The sequence below is a fragment of the Poecilia formosa genome, unplaced genomic scaffold (assembly GCF_000485575.1).
Source record: "Poecilia formosa unplaced genomic scaffold, Poecilia_formosa-5.1.2 Scaffold359, whole genome shotgun sequence".
In the NCBI taxonomy this organism is placed as follows: Eukaryota; Metazoa; Chordata; class Actinopteri; order Cyprinodontiformes; family Poeciliidae; genus Poecilia; species Poecilia formosa.
Window position 1 is genome coordinate 427798 of NW_006800298.1, and position 15010 is coordinate 442807.

At 33.3% G+C, this 15010-nt stretch overlaps 1 protein-coding gene and 1 long non-coding RNA gene across 2 annotated transcripts; both read right to left on the bottom strand.

The window, feature by feature from the left end:
* Positions 1-4950: 4950 nt before the first annotated feature.
* On the bottom strand, positions 4951-7539 carry LOC107833300 (uncharacterized). Its single transcript, XR_001659016.1, has 3 exons — positions 7154-7539; positions 5775-5887; positions 4951-5419 (listed from the first exon to the last, which is right to left on the bottom strand). It is a non-coding gene; the product is annotated as an uncharacterized LOC107833300 (long non-coding RNA).
* Positions 7540-9294: 1755 nt separating this feature from the next.
* On the bottom strand, positions 9295-10424 carry LOC103153691 (C-type lectin domain family 4 member E-like). The gene is made up of 3 exons (XM_007574704.2): positions 10194-10424; positions 9876-9988; positions 9295-9552 (listed from the first exon to the last, which is right to left on the bottom strand). The coding sequence occupies exons 1-3, from the start codon at positions 10401-10403 to the stop codon at positions 9387-9389; spliced, it is 489 nt and encodes a 162-aa protein (XP_007574766.2). The 5' UTR covers positions 10404-10424; the 3' UTR covers positions 9295-9386.
* Between the last annotated feature and the right edge of the window lie 4586 nt (positions 10425-15010).

Sequence of the window (15010 nt, forward strand, 5' to 3'; positions counted from 1 at the left end):
GGCAGCGGACTGTATGAGGGGTGATCAGTGCCTCCTCCAGCTGAAACAACTACACCTCCTACCGAGTTCTTTCAAACTCCTGTTCTCAAAAATAAGTGGAATTGTTTCCTAGATTTTTCAGGTTTCTATTCTAAATGATTTCTACATTTATCAATCAATCAAGTTTATTTGTATCTCATTTCAGCAAAAGCACTTCAAAGTGCTTTACATTAAATATATAATATAGTCAATAATTGTCCAAACTAGCTGTGCACCAAGGATGCAGCAATCTGTTACTGAAGGAGTTCTCCAGTTCTGCAACAACTTCATGTGTAGAGTGGGAAACAAGATGCCGCCCTGGGCGGTTGCCCATATTAGACACTCTAAATTCATATTATAAAGTCCAGAGGTGAATATCTCCTGCACTAATTGCAGATGGAAGGTATTTCAGTAAATATGGCTGCTTGTAAGTGTTTCAGGACAGAACACTTCATATCAATGGCCCTACTTCTGAATTAAGCATAAATATGCTGCTTATTATTTGTTTTTCAAACCTAAAAAATCGTAAATTTAAAGCAATGATTGTGATTTTTGTATTTTTATTTGTTCTGATTAAAACTCAGCTTCCTAGGGTTTTGTGGTGAAAACATTTGACACTGTCTTCATCTAATTATACTGACATAATTAGATGACAGACTTGATATACCAAAGAGTAGGACAAACTAACAAAAAAAAACAAAAAAAAAAAAAAACATGCAGAATCTTAATAGCTCCAAATATTCCAAATATACAAAAGGCTTTCAATAAAAGCGGGCCTCTTGTTTTTATTAGCATGGCACGCTTTCTGTTCAGGTTTGCCCATCAGAGGAAATGGCTCTGAGTGCTCAAAGAGTGAAAGACAGGAGCCTGAGGTGACTTTTTACAGGTTGCGTAACCAACATCATGTGCCTGCACACCTCAAGGGCTGATGCTAATGGAGCTGCTCAAACAATCCAGATGTCTGGAAGCTTTTCTCTCACAAAAGGCCTCAGCACTGCTATCAGGACTGTCCACTACCTTCTCTGGGCAAACACGTGCAATGGCAGACATTAGGTTTCTACTGAAAACTGGAGCATGATGTTCAACGAGAAACTCGTGTTGGTTTGCAGCTATGAGTCTCATGAGGCAAACGCTTCCTACTCCATTATATAGTTCTCATAAGCAGGAGCTTATAATGCTGCACTTTCATGCATCTTTTTGAATTCCATTGAAAGCCCAAAGGTCATGTTTGAAATACACAGACAAATTACCTCCTAATTTATATCAAATAATATTGACATAAATGTTTTATTGTTGTTTTTGTTTTTTTAAGTAGCACAAATAGAAGGTACTTTTTATGTGTTGAAACAGACATTGGCTTGCATATTTTAGACAATATATTTCACACAAAGTCTAGCTTAATAAAAAATGATTTATGCAACTCTCTTGGGTTTACATATTGTACAAACAGAAATAAGATTAAAATGTACTTTAAAGGCTTACAGACTAATTTTAATGTGTAATTCATAATTTAACAGTCTGATAAATAAAACACTTGATATAAATGTATAAATTTTGAGTCAGGTTACCGTACTTTTCATATTTTAAATATTTTAAGCCAAGCAAGACATTCAGACTACTCTATCATTTTGGAAGCATTAATAAAAATGACAACATTATGTAAATTTTTTAAAATATCACCTCCTCTCATGTCTTTGGCATATGTGTGTCATTGTTAATGTACTAATGTTCTGAATAGTGTGTGTATTGGATCAATGGTGTGGAATTTGTAACTTATGTTGTGTCATGATATGGTACGCTATATTCAATCAGATGTTACCGTCTCTTGTGTTTTATATTTAAGATCAAACTGACTGTCCTGTAATGTAATTTCAATGTTAGAAGTGATGAGATAAGAATTTGACAAATTGATCTGAAAGTAGGTAAGATAGTGAGTTTCACTTTCAGTTTTAAGAATCAACTTACCAGGTTAGTAAATCTTTATCAGTGCAGCAGAGCTTGAGATATAGTAATGCTGTCATTACATCATTGGGCTTTTTGTTGATTAGGAAGGGGCTTTATCTGTAGTTTATTAATGAAAGCAGTGGCTAACATACCAGTGTTGTTAAAGAAGAGCTTGGATTTTCCTATGTAAAATGACTACATTTTAGAGCTTGTGTGCAGTCACTCACTTCACCTTGTCACACAAAGCAGGGTGAGAGAACAATATAACCTCTGCAGCCTAAAGAATATCAGCATGTTTTAGGCTCTGTGGGATTATGGTGATTTATCTGAATAAAGGATATGTCGAAGGGTTTTAGAGAGGACACAACAGTCTGCAGTGTCCCGTCATTACTCATAGACTTTCTCCAAACTGAGAACCTTCTGACCTCTGAGCAGAAAACTCAAGTACATTGAATCCAAAGCAGCTTGACAGAGGTATAATTCTGCATTTGTGCTGTAAAAGCATTATTTTCAACTTTCCATCTTCCTAATTTAAGTAAATGTATGCATACAATATGAAAACTAAATAGCAAAAGATTTGGCATATAACAATAACTTGTAAGCACTTTGAAAACTCAAACACATAATAAAAATATGAACAATTTAAGATAACACATTCTGACATTCTTTAGGCTGCAGAGGTTGGTTTTTTTATGTTTTTCATATATCATAAAAGCCTCCAGCTCTCATGTGGTTTCTGCACACTGAAAACATGGAGCAAAACTCTAGTAAAATGTAGCCAGCTTGGTTCAGTTTCTCAATTTGTAATGTTTTCAGTCTGAGAAGTGAAACCCTCATACCTCATGTCCTCTGTGAGCGTAAGGTAAGAGGATGAGGACAGTGTCAACTAAATGGTTAAACTGAGAAATGAAGTGTTTTGTGAGTTGTACATACCAGTCAGACACTGGTGGCTTTCACAGCCGAAGAAAACCAGATTGTATTCTCTTTAACTTAATTAGCTCTCACTCCACTGAAACAGCTGTAAAAGTGGTTCTGATATGATCACCAACTAAATGCCTCAATTGTTTGGAAAGAAAGGAAAATTAACGTGAGAGTACAGAAGAAGAAAAAAACAATAAGGATTCTCTGGGACCACTTTTCCTTCTTTTTTTCCAAGTTAGATAACCAGGGCAAAGTTTTACAAAACCAAGAATTACTAAGGATTTTCCCTCATAGTTAGTGTGTAAAATGGCTCATTGTACTACCAACATCAGCCATTGTTGCCAAAGAAAAGGTTTTCTGCACTGCGAAAAAACAAAATCTTACCAAGTGTTTTTGATGTAATTTATAAAGAAAATTAAGAGACCAAAATTAAGACAAAGCTAACTTACAAGGAACTTTTTTAGCAAAACATGAGTTTGTCTTAGGTCAATAGTTTCTTAATATTAATGAAAAACTACTAATTTCACAGACAGATTATTTCACTTATAACATGGGAAAAATGTCTTGTTATAAGTGAATTAATCTGCCAGTGGAACTCGTTGTAATTTTATTTAAAGTTCATGGAGGTTGATCTGTTATCAATAGATGTCATTTACCATCTACCCTTTTCACAAATGCAATGTCACTAATGTTTTGTAGTTGGTCATGAGAAGCTGAATTTATAAACACAAACGTCTTTCATTCTTTCTTCTTTCATTCAGCTCCTGAAAATAATAAGAGTAACAATGAATGAATGAATTATTTAAAGCATTCAGATCCTTTTCTGTTCTGTGATAAACCTATTACTTTCTTGTTTACATTACCATTGTTTATAATTGACTTCTCATATTCCCTGGACATAATTATTAAGACTAAAAAATGTTAGTTTTGCTGTGAATAAATTTGAAAAAGTCACTGTTGAGGATGTTACATAACTCTATATAGCCTCTTGAACTGTTGTGCTGTATCATTAACCTTGTTGCAAGGCAGAAAATCTCTTTGCTATCTGTTTCCTGATGAGAGAATGGCAAACAAGGACATGTTGTTATCTACTAATACCTGCTTAAGATGAAAAACAACTGTTATTCTAAAGAACATCTTTGGTAGATATATAGACTAAAGCAATTTTCTAAAACTTTTTGTCAACAAAAATTATGGTTCTTAGCGACGAAATATGATCTTTAATTACGTTGGTTGGCAAAAGTATACCTACACCTTTAATTATTTCACATTTTGTCATATAAAACCCTCAACTTTTTAAGTATTTATTGGGTGTTTCATACGTTTAAAAAAATATTGAATGGAAAGGGGAAAAATATGGTTTTTACATCATTTTAAGGATTAAAAATAGAAAAACCTTTATGATACTGTTTGTTTTCTATTGTTTCATAGCTGAGAATGACAGGTAAGTTGGATTTGTATTGAAACTAAACTGCGTTTCACCCATTAGGTCACTTCTTAATGTAAGTGGTCACACAGCATTTTAATAAGGAGCATAGAATTAAAAGGGACAGAGTACAAATGTATGCTCCACTGTTGAGTTTATTTGTAAAAAATAAAATAAAATAAAATAAAAAAATCAAGATCTTTTAATTTAATTAATTTGCATTCAAATTGTTTATTATCTCATATATTTCAGTAGGAAAATGCATCATCAACAGTGTTATGGTTATTTATATAAGCAAGAGAAGAGTCAAAACTGTTGAATTAAGGCATGTTGTTGTACAGACTTAAAGAATAGACCAAAACAGTTTGAGTTTGTGATACAGCCAATTAAAATACAAGCATTATGATATTTACAAAATAGGTACAGGGATTTTTCTTTCTGTTTGAAACCTAGAAGTATTAAGTAACACTGAACAACAGCACCCTCTAGTGGACAGCAACCAGTAACACAAAAACTTGACACTTTTCTACTGCGTTTGCATTTAAGATTTTCTTTCTGGTGCATATTTTGTGCCATTTTTAATGTTTCACTAAAATACAAACTGAAATTGAGAATAAGCTGATAAGTAAAAGTGGCTTGAGAGTAGAATTTTGAGGAAGGTCTAATTTAATCTTTGTTCTAAATGTTATCAAAAATAATAGTTTGTGATAAACTTTTCCATATTGTTTTACCAAATATTTTTGATTAGACATGTGCCAGCAATTACCTATTATCAAAACAGCTTATAATTCAGAAAAAAAGTATAACAGACAAAAACAAAAAGGTCTACAGCTACTTTCTGCAATGATAAAAAACATTATTAAAACAGACATTAAACACCCAGGAAATGATTATTGCTAAGGTTGGGGATGGAATAAGTCTCTGCATAAAATAAGTGGAAAATTTCTTGGCAAAAACATTTTTACTTATGCACACAAGTAGGACTATTTATTCAACTTCATCTCACAGATCCAACCACGTTTTTGGTCGCAAACGCTTGAGGAGTACACACTTGCATTCATGTACATGCAACTCTCCTGACTGGTCCCTTGGTAAAAATGGTTATTGGGTCTGCAACCATAAGAGAAGAAAAAACAGTAAGAAATCTTATGCTCAAATATTATCATTCAATACTTAATAATTATTTGACATATTTGGATTTTCAGATGTGTGGGAAAACACAAAAAAATTGTAATTCTGATCTGCATGGAAGACAGTTTGTTCTGCCAAGTTATGCTAAATACCTCATGAACATTTCCTGTACCCTACCTTCAACTCCCACCTTTGTTTACAGAAATGAATCATTTTATAAATTTGCTAATTTAACTCTGAAAAATAAAGCTAGTCCAAAATACTTCAGCATAATGTCCAACACTCACTGTCAAAGTAATTTTTAGAGTGACCATCCACTGTGAGTCAGTTTTACCTAAAGGTCATTTCGCTTCCATCCACCCACTTCAGAGACTGAGAGTAGTTATTGTGTTTAACATTTAAGCCAATCCATGTGCTGCTCGTTTCCACAAGACCGGACAAGAAACTCTGTTTGGACAGAAGGACAGCTGAAATGCTTGAATCTAATAAAATCATTACATGAGTCAAATCTGGCAGAAATGAGACAGAGATGTTGCATAGACTCACTGGCCACTGTATTAGGTACACCCTTTCAATTGCATTTATAAGTTGACAAAAATGTTGTATTAGCCAGCATACATGCACACTCTAAAAAGTGCTTTTGACTGTAGTTCATTTTATGGACTTATTTACATTAATCTCACTTAATTCATTTGGTTATGTGATGACAACTAACGTTTTTGTGTTCAGTTAACTTAAATTCACTTAATTAACTTAAAATAACTTTTTACTTTGACTTTACTTGAAGCAATTGAGTTCAATGCCAGTTTTGCATCCTGTCTGACCAACTCAGTATATTATGATCATCCAACTCAATTTATTAAGTTTTTATAACTTAATTCAGTAAGCATGTTTAACATGACAAATTAAGTCACTCTTCCTCAAATCATATTTTTTCTAATAAATAATTAAAATCTCTTTAACTAAGTTCTACAGAAAGTCATCTCAAACTTTTAAGTTGTTCCAAAGTAAAAAGAATAAAATAAAATATCCAAAATTACATTATCAGTCACATTGTACTTGCAATACAGCTAGAATTTAAATTATTTTATATTTATGTTTTAACATGTTATTTTAGTTTTTCAAAGATCCTGTAAACTGAAAAAAGAAAATAGTTTACCCATCTTAATTTATTTTTTTATTTGAAGTAAACTAAATTATTTGATTAAGACTGACATAAATTTGAAATTTTAAGCACACCTAATGAATGCAGTTTAAAAACTTAATAAATTGATTGGATGTACTTATATAATTGAGTTAGATGATTATAATACATTGAGTTGGATAAACTTAGTAAATTTAGTTGGGTAGATATAATAAATTGAGTTGGATAGACAAAACTTGAGTTGGTTAAACTTAATAAATTAAGTTGGATAAGCTTAGTTGAATTACTTGTAACCAATTCAAGCAATTCAATGAAGTTGGTTCAACTAGATGCATTTAGGCTTCTAGTCACAATGAAAACAACTCACTGGAATTTCAACAGAGCATTACAATGTTGTGAAAGGGGTTTTTAAGTCATTTTGAACACCAGTAATAGAAAGATGTACACAATAAAGTGACCAATGAATTTTTTATTCTTGCTGATGATTTAGAATAATTTGACACCACTGCAATCTTATCAGCAGGTTTGCTCTGTTCATCTGATTAAAAAACATAGAAAGATTTTCATACCCATTCTGTTTCATCATTGATAATCACGAGATCCGCGCCGTTCGACTCACATCTGGTCCTAGCATGCAACCACGTCCTTTGCGTACAAGAAAGCCAGTAGCAGCTTCCCTTCAATGAGTGCCATCCAGGGGGGCATAGTGGGGAAGTTACTTGGGAACATACTGCAGGAGTTATTGGGGGGCACACTGGGGGAGTTACTGGGGGGCAATCTGGGGGTGATGGCAAGTGGGGCAATGCAGCTAGGACACATAGCACAGCATAGAAAATAGGACATCATTTTCTGATAGCAAGGTGGCATTGCATTCTGAGACATTAAAGACTAGAAAACCCAACTAGAGGAACAAAGAAACATTCATTATTTAAGGTACATTTTAAAACATTTTGCAAATCAGTGGAAAATATCGGTATTGTTGCTTGTTGGTGGCTACAAACACCAAAGGCCACTTGATCAAATATTAGTGAACGTGTAGCTTGGCAAGGCAATTCTTATTGATTCAAAAACATTGAAGTTGTATCATTTTACTCAAAAGATGCCAATTTCTATGACATTCATGATTAATTAAAAGAAAAAGAGACAACTGAGTTATCATTCACGAGAACCCTTTTAAAATTATGTAATGTGTTTGTAAAGCAGGAAGTGTATGCTGATGCTCACCTTGTTGCTGCCAAAAATAAATGTGGAGAGCTGATTGTATGATACACACCAGTAAAAAGCTGACTCCAACAAGAGGAAGAATGTTAGGAGTTTCTGCAAGAAAAAGAAAAATCAAGAACCAACTATGTTCATTCAAGATAAAAGTGTTATTTACTTTTGAAAATTTCTTTCCGTTGTTAATATTCATAGATCAAATGGCTAGCTCTACCTTAGCCAGCTAAATATCATTAGAAGTATGGTGATTTATTGATATTTCCAGTGAGATTCTCATCAGTCTGGATAGAATAAGATGTGATGTCTAATTCTGAGCTGATTAAAAAACTAGTTAAAGACACTTTTTAAACTTGCTCAAGGTTAAGGAGAACTATCAAGACTTACGGTATGAAGAAAGTGTTTTGTAAAGCTTAAAAAATAACAGAATTTTGTATAATTACCAATAAATGAAAATGGAATATAAATATTGCATATTTCAACATGGTGTTGTATAGTCTCAAAAGCAATGGAAGATTAATAATTTCAGAAAGAGTTCTGAAGGCGTTTTATAGACTCGGGTATGAAACAAAAATGAACTCAGCTCGCCAAATTTGTATATATTGTATTGGTTAAATGTCCCGTTAATCTCCCGTTTTGTTATGACCTTGAGCCAGTCGTAACAGTGATATTTGACTATTGTAGGTCTAAGCACACATCACATAGTTCATATCAACATTTGTCAAATACATGATGTCACAAATTCTCACACAAGTCTGCTTGGATTAATGACAGGATTGATAAAACACAATAACAACAAATAAAAAAAACAGTTATTGACAAATGTATGATACTATATATATATACATATATATTTCTTGATTTCTTACTTCTTAGACCAAGAGCCAAGAAAAAAAAAACTTTCTATTTATTTTATAAAACCGACAAGAATGTAAATAATTACAACACACAAAGAAACCAAAATATTCTGACCTCTAACCTCGTCCATCCCTCTGTTGACTGGTACATTTGCATAGTTTCCTACTTCCATTCTTATAGCACTGATACTCTTATGCCCTAGGAAAGGTTCTGCTTTGACTGCTCTAGCAGTTGAAGTCTCCCTGATATTAGTGTGGGGTCAGAAAAGTCATCATGTCTTATTTGCTGTTGCACAAAAATTACATTTTTGTCACCAGAAATAGGAAAAGAAAAAGAAAAAACACATAAAAATATATTGACAGGAAGTAACTATCAGATGACTGGCAGGAAATTTACCAAACACCTCAAATGATGAAACATTTGCTCTTGGGAAATCAACCAGTAAGAGTATTTTTTATTTATTTATTTTTTTACCATTTAAATTGTGAACTTTATATTACAAACCTTAAAGGGGGGTATCAGGCAGTTTGTGTCCCAACGGACACAAGGTCAAAAATATAGTAACTGAGGCAATTGTATCCACTAAGAAAAAATTAAATAAATAAAGAAGTATTGGTAATAATGAGTATCTGGGCTGAGTTTGGTCTGTTCAGCCAACAATGACAGGAAGTAAATACAATGTGTTTAAAATAAAAGTTTGGCTGGGTTGTTTAGAAATGATCGATTTCTTCACATCTCCAGTAGATCTACAACCATTGGTGTTTCACAGATCCAATAGAATTTTTCCATACAGCTGCCCATCGACCAAGTCTTCATGCATGGAAGACTCTGATCGATGTAAACACAACTTTGGGGGAAGCTAGTCCAGAATTGTGGCTTTGGATTGTTTGGTCCACTGGAAACAGAGACAACAAAAATAAGTGGAATGATTTTTCATAAGGAAATCAATTAATCGACATATTTTAAATGAGTGACTTGATGTGAATTATTGAATGTGTCATGATAAAGGTGTTCAGCATTCAAGACATAAACATGAAAGTGTCAGTCTGTTAATTTTACTTATTTACTGAGTTTTTTTCATTAATCCAAATCTCAAAATCCATCTAACTTGAGTTAGTTTCAAATGCATTAAATCCATCTCATTTAATGAGTCACGGAGTTTTAAAGCATAAAATGGAGAGACATATTATGGATGACAGACACAGAGGAAGAGTTTACCCTGATTTCAGCAGTCTTCCATCTATCCCCATCAGATACCAAATGAAGGTATTATTCTGTATTTGACCATACAGGCCGATCCAGATTTTTAACACTCCTCCAATGAAAGGCCTCTGTTGGGAAGAATCATGGATGAAACACCAAACTATGATGTTTATGTAACGCAGAAATATCAACCATAAACACTCAGAGTCACTGTTCAATTTACTGTGGGAACATTTTCTTCAAAATGAACAACTGTATTATAAAAAATACACATCGACTGAACTAAGTAAGCAAACAGAATCAGTTTTAACTTCTGCATATTTGAACAGATACCTGTTCTGTTTCGTCATTCAGCATCATGAGTTGAGCTCCTTTGCTCTCACAGTTTTGTTTGGCGTACATCCAGGTGTTTGCCTCAGTAGAAAGTTGGTAGCAACTCGACATGAACCTCTGCCATCCTGGCGGACACTTTGGCTTATTGACCTTCCCTATCAAATCAATGACAAAATTAGGACAAAATAAGGTATTAAAGTGCTTTAACATTAATTAATTAATAAGTAGTCAAAGTACAGCATGAAAAACTGTAGGAAACAAATCAAGTAAATTGTATTTTTTTTGTAATTTACAGAAAAATATCTTTAAACCAGGTTCTAATTCAAGATGGTAGAAGATGTATATTTTTTGTGAAAAAAACAAATGCATGTCTCATTTAAAAAATGTTCAATAAAGGATCATACTTAGCAGTTCTGATATCTGATTTTCTTTTTCCACTATTTTATCTTCCAGTTCTCTGTTTTTCCTTTCTAGTAAATCCTTCTCTTCCTGTAATTTCAATTTCTCTTGATACAGATTGCATTCTTCTTGTATTAGTTGCTTGTTCTCCTGAAGTAGCTCATTTTTCTTCTTTTCCAGTTCAAGTTTGTTTTGAAGCAGTTCGTTTTTATCTTTAGCCAACTCGTCTTTTTGTTGTTTTAGTTGCTTATACCATTGGCGAAGTCGATTCTTCTTTAGATTCACTTTGATTTTTTCTTCATTTAGTAGTTTGTTCTCCTGCAGCAATTTTTTTGTTTCATTTTCCAGTTTGTCTTTATTTTGAAGCAGTTCTCTTTTCTCATTGAACAGCTGATCTTTTTCTTGTTCCAGTAGCTTGTTTTTCCCATTCAGACTGACTCGATCCTGATGAAGTTGTTTGTTCTTCTCAAGCAGCTCATTTTTCTCCTGAAGCAGTTTGTCTATTTGTTTGAGATGTTGGTCATTTTTTTCAAGAAATTGTTCTCTCTCTGAAGGAAGAGCTGGAAATTCTTCCAGCAAGGTGACATTGCATGCTGAGACATTCATACTTTTTGAAATTCCAACTGGAAATGTAAAGAGAATAGATTTATTGTACTGTATCTGGTACCACTGAAGAAAAGCTAAGATAATTTGGAAATTATATTTATAAAATGTGGTTTTGCTATGAATAAAGTGAAGATATTAACAATATCATGTCTGATATGGAAGAACAGCTTCTGTAAACAAACCATGTTATTTCCATTTTAACTTATTTCCATCCCTCATGGTCCACAGCCTTTGGTTTCAACAATAAGGCAGTTTTTTTTTTTTTTTACTTTATTGATTTATAGCCTTGTCTGTTGTTACTGATTAGTGATTGCTGGAGTTGCATAAGCTGCTTTTCCATTAAAAGACCACATAGTACAAATCTGCTCTTTACAATAAATTTAATTGTGTTCTTACGAACATTTTTGCTTTATTCATTCATGAACACAACTTTATAGTGTGCAATATGCTTCAAAAGGCTAAGACACCTTAACCTTTCCACATTCTGCCTAAAAACACAACATTTCTTGTTTTATTATTATTGCTATTCTTATTGGGTTTTTATCTTTGCAGTCATCTCAGTCGTTTTACAGTTGTTACCCTTTTTTCCAAAATAATGTGGATTGTACTTTCAAAGTTGAAGAAGACAATAGGAAGTGGTAAGAGGATGATGGCGCAGCATGATTTTTAATGACTTATCCCATGAATTATTATTATCATTATTACACATAATTATGTTTTTTTTTTTTCAACATTAGCAGAATAGACAAGTTTTGCTCAAATTTGTAATGGAGACACAGCTACAGAGATACACAGAGGATCCACCCTCACATACAACACAGAAGAGAATAAAACTGGTGGAAAACAGAGAAAAGAACAACGGATCCTAACAGCAACTAGAGGTTACTGCTACGAAAATATCAATGTATGATGCCAGGTGTCAGGTTAGAGTGTGTTCGCCTTCTCACCGGATTGATACCAAAGGTAAACGTTGAGAGCTGATTGTGTGATGCACAACAGGACAAAGCTGACTCCAATCAGCTGGTAGACTTTTGATCGTCCTATAAGAAACACAAGAAGCACAACATGTATTAGATACATACATCTGATGAGAACTACAGTTGTACTTTTAGTTGTTTCTACATGTTAGGTTTTGGATAGTACAGTTGACAGACTGAGGAGCCGTAGAATAGATGTGAACGCTCAGAAGTTTAATGATTTTATTCCAAAATATTTTTCTACCAACTGCGTTACTTACGGGTATATTAATGTAGCTCTGGAGGAAGCTACAATTGCATCAACAACTCTGGGATTGCAAGATAAATACTCATCCTACTGAGTAAATAAATAAAGGTCATCCTTAAAACACATGAATAAATTTCCATATTTACACACTTACATACAGTTCCATGAAAATGTATTTGTCCCCTTTCAGACTTAATCTTTTTTTTTTGCTTTTTTGTCACATTTGAACATTTCAAATCACCAAACAAAAATCTTTAATTCAGAAGATTATTCTTCTGACACTCAGAGATACACTCAGAGTAACCTGAGTATGACAAAAAGCAGATTCAAATGTGGTTTGGAAACATTTTTCCTTAAATAAATAAAATTATTATTTGAAATTTATATTTTTTATTTACTCAAGTATTCTTTGTCTAATAATAACATTAGTTTGGTCTCAAACATTGAGATATACTGTTGGATGTCTCTTAAAAAATTAATCAAAGCAACGAGGTTGCTAATTACATTCAGATTCCTGAGATTTTTGAAACAAGAATATGATTAAATAGTCTTATTAATTGCACAAACCTCAGCCAAAACATTAGAAACTGTGTTTTTTTTTTTCAACTTCCCAGGTATTCTAATAAGCCAACCACTTTCAATAATTTTCCTTTAGGTGTGTTTGGAACTGGAGCCATATTAAACAAAAAAACAAAACAAAACAAAACATATATTTAGTAAAAATCAAATATTGATTTGAGTTAAAGAAAACATTCCTACATTGTGTATATGTTAGGCAGAAAAAGTCAAAAAGGAACAAATACACAATGATTAATATATGGCGTGATGAATCCTGTGTGCAGCTTGTTATGTGATTGCAAGTCAAATGTTAAATTCTGCTGTATCCTGCATCACCTTAGAATTAGAAATTGTAATGAGACATATTTAAGAAATTCTCACCTAAAGAACATCTCCGTCTCTCCATTGATCTGTTGGATAGTGAATTCATGTATTCATGACCCTCCATCTTCTGATGGTCTTGGCTCAGTGGCTAGAAGAAGTTCTGCCTGAGTGTCCAGTGATGCAACTATCACTCGCCCTTTTTTTAAGCCAGCTGGTTACAGTGCAGTGGAAAAAAATAGGTCACATGTTGCAAAGTAATATATGGCTGATCTTAAAAATATACTATGGAAATAAAATGTGGTTCACTGACAGGGAATTCACCAAACACCTTAAACTTTCTTTAGAAACATGGAGGTAGGGTGCGGTTTCTATACGAGCAACTTTTTCAGGTTAAGGATCTTTGAATAAGTAGAAAAATACTACATGTTTAATCTTTAGTTTTTGATTAGAAACACATTTTTGATGATACGTTGCAGGCTATTCTCAAAGGGAACCTGGGTGTAATCTTAATTAGCAGAATTTTCAACAATTTCGCTGCAAACAACGTTAGCAGTGAGTGTACTGTTTCATGGCAACGTAGAGACATAAAGTGTATTCATTGCACCTACAAAAAACACATCCTGTACCACACAGACGTGCACATATACTTCCCTTATGACTTCATATCCTGAACCTCTGTTATTATGGGTTGCTTTATTTTCTATCACTAGTGGTGTAAAAGTCTTAGCAGTCTTACACTCTTAGTCTATTACAATACAGTGCATCAAAGGTACATTAAGTAAAATCACTAAAAACATAGCAGACAGCCAAATGTACATCATTAGAAGACAAAGAACAAATATGCGTAAGCTTTAAATACATTAAATCTGATATAGAAGGGAGTATTTGTTAAATTATAACTGTATCTGCCCTTTGTCATGTAAAATTTTATTGCTGTATGATATTGTTGAGCTGTTCAGGCTTGGTGGAGTTTATTAGATCTACAACTGCTTTTTGTAGATCTAATAAAACTCTGCGGTAGAGGCAAGCCGTTTGGGCATTTTGGTGTCAGATAGTGATGAAGTAAGTGCTGGCATGTCATCATACAGAGTATGCAGTAATTTTCCACACCTCGTTTTATAACGTTGCTCTCCTTTGTTTAACACTATAAACTTTATGATTTCAGTTTCTAAATCCCAAAATGCTCTGATTACACATTATTGTGGAATCTGCAGTCTTCCTGTTTTGTCATTATGCTGGGGACCTGGGATGGAGAAAAGCCTGGTCTCTTGGAGCCAGGTCCTCTGTTGTGAATGTTAGTTTTGTGTACCAGGTAGGTGAAAAAGGCTTTTGGTAATTCTCAGAATGAGGTTTTGTCTCTTCTGCCTCACAACACAAATTCAGGCATAGTGATTTTCTCTGCTGATTCTACACTATTGTTAATTTCAATGACTGAAACCAGGACTTCCATGAAAAAATCTGAGACAAACAAGCTAGAAGCTAGCTTAAAATGAGGATATAAACTATTTAAGTGAGATTTAATAGTAGGAGGGAATCAGATTCTTATGGTACCTCATTAAATCAGGCAAAGTTAAACTAAATTTGCTAAAAACTTGTGATTTTTCACATTAAGTCAATTACCCTTTCTATAATGTGTTTTGTTTGTAATAGGAACCGTTAATGAAATCTAAAACTTAAACAAATTATTTATTTGACAGTATCAGATT